Genomic DNA, 15,448 nt, shown 5'->3' with positions numbered 1-15,448 from the left:
AACCCTGCTTGGAGATCAAGAACTGATGGGGAGAGATGGGCTCCACCTCACTAGGAGGGGCATGCGTGTCTTTGCTAACAGGTTGGCCAATCTGGTAAGGAGGGCTTTAAACTAGAAAAGATGGGGGAAGGGGAGAATTACAGGGATGGGATAGGCAGCAATAAGTGGCTCAAGTCAGGATGTCTCCAGTGGGTGCATGCAGCCAGGGAAGTGAGTGCAGGACATGACTATGAAGGATCCTCTTGCACCCCTTCTGGGAAACCTGTAGGCTTGATCACCTCCCTGAAATGCTTGTATAGCAATGCACATAGCTTGGGGAATAAACAGGACGGATTGGAGATCTGTGTGAAATTGCAAGGCTACAATCTCACTGCAATTATAGAAACGTGGTGGGATAGCTCACGACTGGAATGCTGTCATGGAGGGCTACGGGCTTTTTAGGAAAGACAGGCCAGGAAGACAAGGTGGTGGAGTTTCAGTTTATGTGAGAGAGCAACTGGAATGAATCAAGCTCTGCCTAGGGGTGGATGAAGAGCAAGTTGAGAGCTTATGAGTAAGGATTAAAGGGCAGGATACCATGGCTGATACTGTTGTAGGAGTTCGCTACAGACCAGCTCATCAGGAAGAGGAAGTAGATGAAGCCTTCTACAGACAGCTGGAAGTAGCCTCAAAATCACAGGCCCTGGTTCTCATGGGAGATTTCAACCACCCGGATATCTGCTGGAAAGACTATACAGCTACGCACAAACAGTCCAGGAGTTCCTGCAGAGCACTGATGATAACTTTTTGACACAGGTAGTCGAGCAGCAAACAAGGAGAGGTGTGCTGCTGGATCTTGTGTTTACAAACAGAGAAGGACTGGTTGGAGATGTGAAGGTTGGGGGCAGTCTTGGCTGTAGTGACCATGAGATGGTGGAGTTCAGGATGCTGTGAAGAGGAAGCAGGGCAAGAAGTAGGATTGCAACCTTGGACTTCAGGAGAGCCAGCGTTGGCCTCTTCAGGAACCTACTTGGAGGAATCCCATGGGTTAGGGCCCCAGAAGGAAAGAGGGCCCAAGAGAGCTGGTCAGTATACAAGCATCACTTCCTCCAAGGTCAAGATCTATGTATTCCTATGAGCAAAATGCAAGCAAAGGGGGCAGAAGACCTGCTTGGATGAGTAAGGAGCTTCTGGAAGGACTCAAATGGAAGAAGGAAGTATATAGAATGTGGAAAAGAGGACAGGCCACTTGGGAAGAATATAGGGATACTGACAGAAGATGCAGGGATGTGACAAGGAAGGCCAAGGCCCATTTGGAGTTAAATCTGGCAAGGAGTGTCAAGGACAACAAGAAGGGCTTTTTCAAATATATCAATAGCAGAAGGAAGACTAAGGAAAATGTGGGCCCACTGCTTAATGGGGTGGGAGCCCTGACGACAAAGGATACAGAAAAGGCAGAATTACTGAATGCCTTCTTTGCTTGCGTCTTCACTGCTAAGACAAGCCCTCAGGAATCTCTTACCCTAGAGAGAAGAGAGGAACTCTGAAGAAAGGAGGACTTTCCCTTGGTCAAAGAGGATCAGGTCAGAGATCTCTTAAGCAAACTTGACACCCACAAATCCATGGGCCCAGGTGGGATGCATCCACGAGTACTGAGGGAGTTGGCAGATGTTATTGCTAGCCCACTCTCCATCATCTTTTAAAGGTCATGTACAACAGGAGAGGTGCCTGAGGACTGAAAGAAAGCCCATTTCACCCCTGTCTTCAAAAAGGGCAAGAAGGGAGACCCAGGAAATTACAGTCAGCCTCACTTCCATCCCTGGAAAGGTGATGTAATCACTCATCCTGGAGGTCATCTCCAAGCACATGGAGGTGAAGAAGGTCATCAGGAGTAGTCACCACGGGTTCATGACCAACCATGACTAAGCCTGACCAACCTGATAGCCTTCTATGATGGAATGACTAGCTGGGTGGATGAGGGGAGAGCAGTGGATGTTGTCAACCCTGATTTCAATAAGGCTTTTGACACTGTCTCCCATAACATCCACATAGGCAAGCTCAGGAAGTGTGGGATGGATGAGTGCACAGTGAGGTGGACTGAGAATTGGCTGGATGGCAGAGCTCAGAGGGTTGTGATCAGTGGTGCTGAGTCTAGTTGAAGGCATGTAGCTAGTGGTGTCCCCCAGGGGTCCATACTGGGTCCAGTCCTGTTCAATTTATTCATCAATGACCTTGATGATGGAATAGAGTGCACCTTCAGCAAGTTTGCGGATGACACAAAACTGGGAGGAGTGGCTGATAACCCAGAGGGCTGTGCTGCCATTCAGAGGGACCTGGACAGGCTGGAGAGTTGGCAATGAGAAACCTCATGAAGTTCGACAAAGGCAATTGCAGGGTCCCGCACCTAGGGCAGAATAACCCCATGTACCAGTACAGGCTGGGAGCTGACCTGCTGGAAGGCAACCCTACAGAGAAAGACCTAGGAGTCCTGGTGGACAGCAGGTTAACCCTGAGCCAGCACTGTGCCCTTGTGGCCAAGAAGGCCAATGGTATCCTGGGGTGCATTAGGAAGAGTGTTGCCAGCAAGTCAAGGGAGGTTATCCTGCCCCTCTACTCAGCCCTGGCAAGGGCACACCTGGAGTATTGTGTCCAGTTGTGGGCTCCCCAGTACAAGAGAGACATGGAGCTCCTGGAGCGAGTCCAGTGGAGGGCTACAAAGATGATTAGGGGACTGGAGCATCTCTCATACGAGGAGAGGCTGGGAGATGTGGGCCTGTTTAGCTTGGAGAAGAGAAGACTGAGAGGGGATCTTATCCACATGTACAAATATCTGAAGGGAGGGTGCCAAGAGGATGGGGCTGGACTCTTTTCAGTGGTGCCCCATGGACAAGAGGCAATCAGCACAAACTGAAGCATAGGAGGTTCCGGCTCACTATGAGGGGGCACTTCTTTACTGTAAGGGTGACAGAGCACTGGGACTGGTTGCCCAGAGAGGTTGTGGAGTCTCCTTCTTTGGAGACTTCCAAAAAATGTAGTCTCCATCCACCTCGACGTGATCCTGTGCAATGGGCACTAGGTGACCCTGCTTGGCAGGGGATTTGGACCAGATGATCTCTAGAGGTCCCTTCCAACCTCAACCGTTCTGTGATTCTGTGATTCTGTGATTCTGTGATGAGAATTGTTACGTCTTTGGTCTTGTTGGACTAATGGAAGCTGTGAAGATGGCATGTTTTTGGTGGAAGGACTCACATACCAATACAATACTAGACAGCTTGATGGGTTTACTTGTTTTCCAGGCTATTTTCTAAAGAGAATGCTCAATTTCTATGGAGTTTCTCTTGTGGGAGGTGTATTTTTCTTTACTCCAGTAAGAAGATGAAGTGATTCAGAAGAGAGTCAATTCAGAAATTGGCAATAATGCTTTCTCCTCCTATGGCTGAAAACAGAGTCCACAGGCACAACACATTGAAGAGTATTATACTGAAGCACCGATGAAACCAATGTAAAAGATCCTGAGTAAGTCTCTTTCCTCCCTAAACTTCACCAATGTTATTCAATAAGAAATCTCCTCCTAGGTTATCAAATGCCACTGACTTCTTTCATCAATGTGCTCATCTGTCTGCTGCATATCAAGCAGCAGGCAGACCTCTTTTCTGCTGATCTTTTCTGTTCTTTATTCTTCTTAGTTACTCCCTGTTAACTGGCTGACTGTCTCTGCCATATTTTCTTGAATGGCTAGTTCTGATGAAATACAGAAAAACTACACAGGACCCTGTGTTTGTGACATACCAATTGTGCTGAACACCTGCAAAATTCATTGTGCCTCAGTTACCCTGAATTATATAATTCACAGTGAAATGATTTCAACATGAAGGTGGTAAGTATGTAAGCTCTTCCCTAGAAAAGCCCATGACTTGCTAAACAAAGGCATCTTCTGGGAGAACTGAGATGTGATTTGAATCTTTTCATGAAGAAGACATTACAGCTTTTCTTGCTATGTCCTTGATAAATGCTTCAGTTCTGAATCTCTTGGTTTAAACGTCTCTGACTCCATATGCATCCTAGATGAGCTGATGATTATCACTGTTTAAAGGGATATAAAAAGAATGTATCTATCAGGTTATCAGGTTCTTCGCCACCTATTTCCACAGCAAGTGCAGGTGGGAGTAAAGACTTAACTGGTCAGTCTTGCAAAGGCAGAAGTGCTATTTGGACATGCACAACATCAGAAAGCTATATGTTGCAGGCTGAATGCTGAAGAGCCTGCAGAATCTAAATATCTCTGAACTTAGGTGGTATACTAGTTTTTAGCATCGTGAATTCTTATTTGGCTCCTAAATCCTGAAGTTCTTATTTAGGTTTCATTCTGAATTATATCCATAGTTATGGAGGACTTCTCTAGAATGCAATGAAATGAGAGTGGATTTGCCACGGTTTGAAAAGGTATTGTAACCTCTGACAGTTGAACTTTTAATGTCTAATACAAGCTCTAAGTCACTGAACAGCTTGTGCTGATAATTTTTAGTGACTATATAACTTTCTCTAATGCAAAACTCTTGAGACATATTGTATAACAGAACCACATTTGTATGTGAGGACAAAAACTAAAATGTTCCAGAGACTCACTAATGCCTTTTTACTACTTACTTGGATCAGGGTTTGTTTGTTTGTTTGTTTGTTTGTTTGTTTGTTTTTTAATTATCTCTACCTTATCTTTAGTCTTTCTCCATTGCGCCAAATTACAGATTGGATATATGATATGGACTGTGGGTGAGAGCTGGGTTGAAAAATATTATTCTACTAATGGTGCTTGTATGCTCAACCAAAGATCCAGGGTACTAATTACAAAAGAAAACAAAATCTGTTAGATATTTATGGTTATGACATTCTTCACTATTTGACAGGAAGTTTTCTAATTTTGTGTCAGCTGTTTAAAGTAAAACTGGGTATATAAGCAACATTAGTAGCAATGAGATATTCCTTACCTGCAGTAGTTATGCTCTCCAAGCCCTCCCTCCCCATTGGGATATTTCAAAGTATTATATGGATGCTCAAAGGTCTCATTCCAAAAAAGACAAGGTTTCCCTGCGTATTGGGAGGTCTGGTTCTGAGTGCCACGATAGTCAGCCCCATTTGCTGTATAACATTCTGGAAGAAATGGAAATGGAAAAAGAGAGAGAGAATGTATGTAGGCTTAGCGTTTGGTTGTTCTTCCCTTATCCTCCACCCCATCTCCAAGAATCCAGTTTCCTTTCAATTAACATGTTTCCTGCATTGTATAGGCAGCTAAAGATGTTGCTTGAGATCTACATTTTCTCTTAGAGTCAAACACCTATTGAAGGGATTATGATTTTATTATTTTTACTAAACAATGTATAAGATATCCTGGTTATGGCTGAAGAGTGACTAAGACAATTAAAATACATTTTCTGAGTGAGCAAATTACATTTTGTACTGTTTTCTCTGTGTTTTACTAGTTAGGCTGAATGTGTAACTTGTTAATTTTCCAAAAAGAAAAGTAGGTGATGTTTTCAGTCTGCCACTTATCAGCATATTGCCCAAATCTCATTCTAGTTTAACTAACTTTGTGAACACCTGTAGTTGATAAAGTGAAAGATTTTGTAGGCATGGATCTTGCAAACATATCCTGATTTAGAAAAATTCTTATGCATTTTTCCTCTGGACTGAATTTCAGTTGAAAGGGAGCTCCCTGTATACAATATAATCATCATACTCCTATCTGCCATAGAAGCATTTGCATTCAGATTAGAACTTACAAGTCAATATTCTTTTGCTTCACTCACATTTTCTCCTATTTATGATTGTTTTCCTAGCTTCCTAATATTCAGTAAGTTAGAAATCAAAGCAGAGAATGATTTTCTAGTCATGAAATACACTACCCACTTTTCAGCTGAACTACAAATCTCTTGCTGCATGGCTTTGCTCTGTCTTAATAATGACATCTTCTGATCAAATAAATATTCAAAAGCATGCATATTTTTACTTTCTACTAAAAATAAAACATTGTTGGACTGTTGCCCTGTAAGGGTGACTGACTACTGGAACAGGTTGCCCAGAGAGGCAGTGGATTCTTCCTCCTTGGAGATATTCAAAAAACATCCTGTGTCCAGGGAAATCTGCTTTAAGTGACCTTGCCTGAACCGAGGGTTTGGACAAAACGACCTCCAGAGGTCCCTTCCAACATCAACCATTCTGTGATTCTGTGATCACCTTCCAGAAGTAACCACTGTAAATAAGTCAATCCTATTTATAATTAATACTTGGTAACATTTGTCATCCATGCATTTATTTAAAACTAGTATTAAAATACAACATTCCATTATATAATAAAAATTGCTGTGTTACACTGCTGTAACCATTTCTTAGTACTGCGTAGCATTACTGGGGAAAGTCAGAAACACCTCTTACTAACTACAGGCTGGGCAACATTCTGTTTTATTTGATAGCATTCTCTCTTTTTATCTAATTCTCTCTCATGTAACAGCTACATATATATTCTACTCTATGGCCCTGAAGGAAAGGGAGAGTGTTCTGCTGTTGTACCAGCCCTGAAGTGCTGTCTGCTCATCTCAGGTGTCCTCGTCAGATGTCCCTTACAAAAGAGGGCTAGAAAGACCCTTAAAAATGTGGTTGCAAATGAAAGAGGAAGAAACTTATCTTAGTCATATTAATCTGTATGCTTTTATTTTTATTTTTTATTTTTCATTTAGAAATACTGTGGCAGAAGGGAAAATATATTATTAAAACCATGCCTTTGAAATCAGTTTAATTTGGGCTCACATATATCAAAATGGTGCAGTTATAATGATTATTTCACAGTTCTGTTAAACAGAAAATGAAAGCTGATGTTTTTTGTGCCTTCAGTGTGCATTATCATGCCTAGGCAAGTTAGAATTTCTTTTAAATGAAGCTTTATTGCTGAGGATATACAGAAAACATGTATGCACAGCTATTAATGGATACTGATACCATCTCTGGATAGAAAGCTATCTAATCTAGCAAAACCAAGCTTCAGATTAATACTTATCCTTACTTTAATTTACCTGACCTCATCAGCCATGCAGGTGAACTACATACATTTACTTCAAAATGCAAACCTGTTTTCCAGTATTCAGGTCACCACAGACATTTTTATAAACACAAAAAAACTTTCGAAGTCACCACATTGTTGCTACTTTCTTCAATAATTCTTTTGCTTTGCAATAAATGTCAAAGTTTTTCTATGCCATAGAAAAATAAATAGCTGAAAAATATAAGCGGATGAATTTGACAGAAAAGGGAGGAAAACATAATCAAACTGGACAAACTAAATAATGTACAGTATAAACATGCAGTTGTGAGGAGTGATAAACACAGCCAGAAAAGATGTCTTCTTCAGTTTAGTGCTATTACTTTTTTTTTTTTTCTTTTCAAATCTCAACTAGAAGCAATATGTACTAACATATACTCAGAAATGTGAGGAATGCTACAATACCTGAATGTAATGTAGCACACAGGCTAAACTGAAGTTAACATCAGGCCATTTGAGGCTCTGCTAAGACTGGCCCATGCTTTAACTTGAAGTAGCAACTGCCTTTCATTTTCATGTTCAGCATTTTTTCTTATTTTTTTGAATGGCTTTCTTCAAACTTCATTGCACTAGTACTTTAAGGATATTGTATGGAAGGAAGAGTCAGAGCTTGCTTCATTCCCTTTAGCTATAGTGTTCTGTTCTCAAGATAACAGGTATCTGTAACAGTGCTTCCTTTGTTTCTTTGCCTGGCCAAGACATTTGGGGAAAATGAGCCAGCTGAGCTGTAGTGAAGCTCCCCTGCTTTTTTTGGCATTTTTGTTAGATGTGGAAAGGGGAATGAGTGAGATCCCATATAAAATGATCAATTAGCCCAGAATACCTGAAATTAAAACTTTATTTTAAATCATGGCATTTAGCAGTTGTTACCACATGAAATACATACCTTTTTTTTTTTCTTAGAGGCAATCTGGTAGGAAATTTTCATTTATTTAATGACTGATAATAGTTATTTTGCCAAAGCACTGACATACAAATTTTTCAAGTAAGTATTGTCATTAAAAAAAAACAACAACAAAACAAGCAAACAAAAAAAACACCTCAGTCCTACTCTCTTTTACCTTAAACAATCATCTTTGAGATCTACTAAGATATACTTTGTGTGGTTTTCTATAAAATTCCTAGTAACGTTGCTCCAGATCCCTCAGCATATTCAGTATCTTGGCAGTAAATAGCTGAGTGCTTCCATTTAGCATACATAGCAATTTCTCTGTATGTTCTGCATGACAGCCAAGACACTACCTTAGAGATCTCACTATGAAATTAATATTCAGTGTATTAAAGGTGAGAAGTGAGTGTTTTACCTGCAGGCTGTACTTTCAAGACAAAAGGCCTAAGAGATTCTACAGAGGAGCAGGTTAGAAACTTTGTCCTTATTTTTGTCTCACACTACTGCTGCAATGATTCTGTGAAAAGACAGTCTTAAAAGGTCAGACAGATTTGTCTGCACAAAACTAATCCAAATGAAATCATCTAAATGAAACAGTCAGGAAAGAGTAGATTTAACAGTATTAGTAACAACAGTTGGGCTTACGCAAATTACCTGATTTATGTTTGGTAGATTATGATCATATAGAAAAAAGGGGCAACAAACAAACAAACAAACAACAACAACAAAAACAACAAACAGCAGGAAAGGACTGGAGTGTCATTGTGGTTGACAGATTTGTCACGATTCCTGCTCATGCACCCAAGGCTCAGTTTAAATCATCCTTCCAACCATAAACCTGTATTAAATCACCAGATTTTTTAGAAAGTACACAGAGAAAGCTGTGACAAGTCAAAGTTTGAAGTCTACAGACTTCTCGTATTTCTAAGATGCTAGTCAGCTGGGTTTCAGACAATATCTGAAGTAGAAGCTTGCGTCAAATCCATGATTAAAATCAAAGTGTCCATGATGATTTCACTCTATTAACTACCGAACGACCCTGTTGCGTCTACTGTATGGTGGAGAAGTCTGCAAACAGCAGTAAACAGAGACAGACCCATTGCAGAGGTTTTATTCATGAAAAGCTGAAAGGTTACAACAGGTCCTGTTCAGGATAATGCTTATGAGACTCAGTGAGAAAACATGGACTGCAGTGTGCTGTCAGGACTGTTTTTTTTCCAATACATCTGGTGCCATGATTGACAGAAAAATAACTTTTTTTAAATGAATACTGAGACTAGATAAGTACATTTTGAGTGGCAACTGCTAGAAACAAAAAGCAGAAAATAAGCCTGGGGATGGTTGTCCACCATGAGTGAATGCTCAGTGTGAGATACAGGTTCACAATTAGTTTTATTAGAGCCAGATCAACATTTGGAAGATCAAACAGCAGCTGTAGTAGAAATTTTTTCCATCTGTCTCAGTTTCTTCTTCTTCAGTGTAGGGACCTTACAATGATCATTTTTGCCTTTGTTACTTTGGAACTGTACGACTGCCTGCACTCCACATGGGCACCACTTTAAAATCATTTGCAAAATTAAGGTAGTGCAGAATATAACAGACTGACTGCTATACTGAATGAACCACTACTGATAAAACACTGAAATTTCCAAGCCTATATTAGCTTCCAATGATTTTCTAAGATGGACATACAAATATTGGTCTTAATCTCTGAAGTCCTTGATAGCAAGAAGCCCAGTTACCTGAGAAATTCTATATTTCATGTCTCATCATGACTGATGGAAATAGTACAAACATTTTAATTTCATCTGCAGTCTTCTCGGTACAAATGAGAGGAAAAGTAAAGAAAACAGCTACTCAAGAACTCTTCCTCTTCTGGCTAAGAAATAGGAAATCTCTGATCATTCCTCAAAGTCCATCACTTCTCAAAAACATATATTTAGTAATATTACAAATCGCAGACTGAAGAGATGGAGATTCAGGATGGTTTAAATGACATCTTAGAGTATACTTGTAAGTTTGGGGTGCATACATAACTTTTGTGGGAGACTGAAAATTCAGAATAACAAGCTCATTACTATTTAACTGAAAAAAAAAGTTACTGGTTTTATTTGTTTGCTTTAAGTTCTGGAAGCTACTTAGAGTGCTAACTAGCGGCAGGAGACATTAAAGGTTAACAACAATTATCAGCTGAAAACTAGCCTACACAGGCCAGAAATTATCCTACCAGCAACAGTCAAAAAAGAAGCAAGGTTTTATTTTAATAATCTGTAGATAAACGAATAATTAAAGGTAAATTAAAATGGCTGCTATTTAAGTATTATGTTTCATTACAGTGGCGTGATAGCCACAACTTTGAATGTTCCGTGAGGCTCGAGCAAGAAATAAAGATACCTAGAATTTATATGGATAAGAGTATGGAACCAAAAGTGCCAGGCCTGATAATGACTAGGTGTCAGTTGCTTGATGCATTTGTTTTAATATTGATTTAAGAAGAGTTTTAGGACATTTCCGTTCTACCAAACTGTTCTCCTAGTTCTTGCGGGACTCTGCAATTTGAGCACTCCTCCTTAAATGAAAGCACTCTATCTAGGTGCAGATGGCAACAGTTACAGGCACTAACCAGATGCTGCAGTCTCTAATTTGATTGAAAGGGTATAATTAGACAGCAGAAACACTTCAATGAGAGAGTAATGCACAGAGGAAAGGACAGAAACCACTTAACTGATGCCAAGATACCCCTGCAGTAACAGAGGCAGGGGCCCACAGATGGAAAGGGCAGAACACCCAAATTACCTTCCTCTGATGAGAGCATTTTTGTTTCCTTATGGATATGTGAGTAGAGATTCTATTATCATAGGTTGCCACAGTTCTTCATGTGGGAACACTGATTAAAACCAGAAGAAGCTTCAGGAGATCAAAGAGACAAATATGGCTTCTGTGGTCATTATTAAAAATATTTTTAGGAGTGCAATGGTCTTCTCTGAAATGCAGTTTTATCAATTTAACCAAATGTTCATTTGCATATTTTCATATGATTGGTCTGAAAAATCTTATTCTATATTATGTTATGATGTAAAATAAATGAATCTGAGTAGTATAGAACTGTTTTATACCTCCCCAGCTGAAAAATTAGTGTAGTATTTTTAGATTTCAATACTTTGCTACTAAAATTAATACAAATGTAAAAAAAAAAATCCTTATAAAATCTACCAGACTTGGGTACATATACTGTAACAGGGGAAACAAACAAACAAACAAAAAACAGCAGACATGAACTAAAGAAAAAACACAGGAAAGAATGATCTTTGTTTAAAACTGCGATTTTAAAAATTGCTAGAAAATAACTCCTCATTTGTTCAGTCAGCGACTATAAGTCTGATGTGATGCTACGAGAGCACTCAGCTGAAAATTTCTCCTACGCAGTATAGGGTCGTTCTGTACGTGGTTTAAAAATCTCTCTCATGCTACATAGCCACACAGACACGCACAAATAATCTTTTGAGGTCCTCATCTGCAATAAAATAGTCTTATTTAGTGTTTGTCCAAAGCAGACAGTAGTTACAGTGAACACTCACCTGACATTTGATCGAACCTTGTCTTAAGTATCCGTCTGCACAGTAAATATGAGCCTGGGAATGTACAGATATGCAGTTCCATGCTTGTGCTCCCAGGCAGTGAATGAGTTGTTATAAGCGAGCTTGCTATTCTTGGGAAAATTTGATTACTGACCTTCAATCTAATCACTTTTTCATCATATTTGCCTTTTCTGTTTTTTTTTTTTTAATCTGAAAATATGCTATCTGAATGGCCAGTTGGAGCAAGCAAATTAGGATATGAGCATGAGCAGCTCATTACTTCTAATGCTTAAAAGTATGTATTTTGCACGTTCTTTTCTTTTTTTTTTTTTTAATTCATACAATACAAACATGCTATATTAGTCACAACTTTGTAGCTGTTGGCTGGTTCTCAGCAGCAAGATAATATAAACACACTTGCTTGGCTTGTGATTCTTTATCACTGGAAGTTAGAATGTATGATGTAGCCCCAGAGGAATTTCTGTTCCTTAATACACTCATTTGTTTTCTTTGTGAAGTTTTAAAACTGTTGTTCCACTGTCAAGCATGGCAGACTGAATCCCTCTGGAAATTTTACCAGGATGGGCTATAACCACTGTGCGGATGGAGGGAGTGGTACTGCACAACTGCACAACCACTATGGTGTGATATGACAAAGAATGCAAGTTTTGCAGCTGGCAGCATGAAATCTCTGCCTTCTTCCCACTTCTTTGGCTCCACCCTACTGAAATCCATTCACATAACTCTGGACTTCGAGTTACACTCTATGCATGTACAAGCATGATATGCTGAAGTATCTGGACTGACTATTTCACTTCGTATCCGTCTGGTTAGAAATGCTTTTTTGGATATTTGCATGACAACTGCTCCAGGCATATCAAGTGGAACTGTTTGACTGTATCAGTGAGACAAAGGCAGATAAAGATTACAAGAGATACGAGGTTTGTAAGACAAGGCTGAAACAGCAGTTTAAAAGGAAAGACTCAGCTGGGAAGGACAAGGACATAGTGATCCACTATTGCTAAACAGGAAGATATCAGATAAAGGAAGATAACAGAGAAAGGAAGAGAAGACTGACAATCATATAAATTTCTGACTGGGAAATTAAATGAACAATGTAAATATAGAAACTAAAAGTGACAATATATTGCACTGAGTATGTAGAATAATATTTGTTCAATGAAACTAATATGTGACACAGACTTCAATTTCTTTGTAATACAAAAATCACCAAATTCAGACAGTCCTTTAATGATAGGCAATCCATTACCCGTCTCAAATTTCTGATTCACTTGACAAATGTGGTGTGACTGAAGTTTGAATGCTGCAAATTTCAGTATTTGAATTAATAGAAACTGTTAGACATCACACAATGAAGCAGAAACACTGTGAAAAGTAGCACAGTACTACATGCAAAAAAAGTATTGTTAACTCAAACTGTTGTCAATACAAGCCGTTTTTCATAAGGCAATTCCAGAAATTAAAGATTCTCCCTGTCTTAGGAAATGATGGTGTGATGCAGTCCGTATTTTGTCTGCATCTTTTACAATAAATGTATGAAGACATGTATTCAATAAAAATAAATAAATAAACAAATAAATAAATAAATAAAAGAACAGGCCTTAAAAACACACTATATGACAAACTGCCTTATGAAAGAAATATTAACATTTGTCATTTCAGAATTCTGCTAGCTTTGAATGCAACTTGATCCAGCTGATCCCATTTCAGTCCTGTGGGATGAAGGGTGAGGAAAAAGATTCTGAGGTATGGTTTGCACAGATTAACAACTCTGCAGATTTTGTACATGCCACATTGTACATGCCATACCAATTAGAGGTCATTATTGAAGAGCAGATGTGCACTGTTTTCAGGTTCATTAGCAGAAGACAGGTAGGTGGCTGTGCTTCCTAGATCCATTATCCTTTGCTACCAATTCACCCAGTGTAACATTCATTTTTTCCCCTGACAGTTGCTTGTGCTCAGGCACCTCTGTTACCGTTAGTGGCTATGAATACATGCAGTTAGAGGTTGGCTAAAGCATGGAAGTGCAGTTGCATAAACAGCCTCCTCTAAATTGCCTATGAACCAAACATTCGTACAGGGATATATCCTCCACTTGCTCATGTGCAGCCTGCTGTGAAGAATACAGCCACCTGTGCAATGTGTTCTGTCCACAGTTCAGCTCAGAAACCTTAAAAGATGACATGCTCCAACTCAAGTAAATGAAGGATTACCTTCTCTGTGCAACATGCATGGCCTGATTGTACTGGGAACAGACCACTAGACATGGCCTAGGTATATCCTTGTCTAGGCTGTTCTCTGCTGAGATGTTGTAAAGTTTACACTTTGAGTTCTCTTTCTGGTAAAAAGGTTGGTTTTTTTTTTTTCTTTTTAAAGAAAATTGATGTAAATCTTTCCCAAATCTAATTAAGTGCACCTACAAAAACTTCAAAATGAGAAAATATCTGTTCATGGCTAAAGGAGCAAATTATATATTACATATAATATATAAAAAATAATAATTATAAAAAGGGTTAGAATATGCAAAACATATCCAGGAGGACCATGCATATGATGGCTGTGGCACTGTGACCATCCAGAACAGCCACTCTAAATCTTGCGAAGCAGGACTAGTGTTTACCAGAGTGGTACTTGAAATGATCAGTACCAACCGAAGTGAGCACAAAAAGGTGCAGAGAAATTTTATGTGAAAAATCACTGAAGAACTCGCTAACCATCCGCGAAGATTCAGGCTTCACAGATTGCTTGGCTGAACGAGAGATGTCTGTGACTGGCAGGGAGCTGAGGCAGCACGCTACATAGAAGTGAGATGGCCACCGTCCAAGCTCTGGCTCCATGGCCCCAGTTCTGCCCTGCTGCCACTAATTATTTCATTTCCCAGTGAGTAAGTGTACCCAGGCCCTGCACTCCTCTCTCCCTGCGGATGCCTCCGTCCTGCAGACCTAGCCACCAAACCACTTCGTTAGAGAAATGTGCTTCATACACTTTCATACGGTGTTCCAGACTCCCATCTCTGCGAGCACAGGGAGATCCGCAAATACCGACGCGCTACCAACAGCGCACGAAAATACGCCCGAAAATACATCTTTGTACGAGCAGCTTCGAGCCGTGCACCGGGCTGGTGAGCCGGAAGGGATGTCGTCGCGAACTCCAGGAGGTGCTGCCGGGCGGCAGAGCCGTGCCGCGGCGGGCTGCGTGCCAGCTGCAAGTCTGCAGAGTTCGGCAGCACGCCGGGCAGCTCTCTCGCCACTCAGCCCCGCGAGAAGACCGTGGAGCAGCCCCAAACGCACTCCCCTTCCCCGTTCCGCGCTAAGCGTCACTCACCGGAGAGAACGGGCTCGCGGCAGCAGCTCAGCGCCAGCCCTGAGAAGGCCAGAACGGCGGCGAGGGCGGGGGGCTCCATGGCAAGGGGCCGCCGGGCCGCGCCGCGCTGGCAGGCGGCAGCCGCAGCGCTCCCGGGGCAGAGGTGGTTGCGGACGGCCGTGAAGAGCGCAAAGTGCGGGAAGCGGAGGCCCTACTGCATGTGTCCTGTAACTGCGCCCCAGCGAGGTGCCGAGTGGCAGATGAGGGATCCTATTACCAGCCATGTGACAGGAAAGGATAAGAAACCAACATCCCAACCTGCTGGTCCTGCTGCATCAGAGGATCGCGGAACTGCTGCTTTTACGTCTGACACCGACGGTTTTGGGCTGCTGGTGCTCGCCCCGGGTGCCAGCACAGGGGCTCCGCGGAGCCCTCCTCGCGGGCAGAGCCGCCTGTCCACCAGCGAGGCAGCGGCGGGGCCACCCCCGGCACCAGCCCCGGCACCAGCCCCGGCACCGCCCAGCGAGCCGTGTCTCTCCCTCGGCATCCCCCTCTGGCCTCTCGCAGACAGTCCCCCGACTGTGG

The 15,448-nt window shown here is 41.3% G+C and overlaps 1 protein-coding gene across 1 annotated transcript in view; it reads right to left on the bottom strand.

Annotated features, from left to right (window-relative positions):
* The window catches only part of KREMEN1 (kringle containing transmembrane protein 1), a 68,311-nt gene that overhangs the window by 17,416 nt on the left and 35,447 nt on the right, over positions 1-15,448 (bottom strand). Inside the window, exons 17-18 of the mRNA XM_080560240.1 lie at positions 11,537-11,737; positions 4,965-5,127 (exon numbers count right to left, since the gene is read on the bottom strand). Of these exons, the coding sequence (XP_080416366.1) occupies positions 4,965-5,127; positions 11,537-11,737 (364 nt within the window). The remainder of the gene's footprint in view (positions 1-4,964; positions 5,128-11,536; positions 11,738-15,448) is intronic.

This window comes from Anser brachyrhynchus (genome assembly GCF_964034855.1).
Source record: "Anser brachyrhynchus genome assembly, chromosome: 17".
NCBI classification, from domain to species: Eukaryota; Metazoa; Chordata; class Aves; order Anseriformes; family Anatidae; genus Anser; species Anser brachyrhynchus.
The sequence above is the reverse complement of the archived record's forward strand: the minus strand, read 5'-3'. Positions and strand labels throughout refer to the sequence as shown.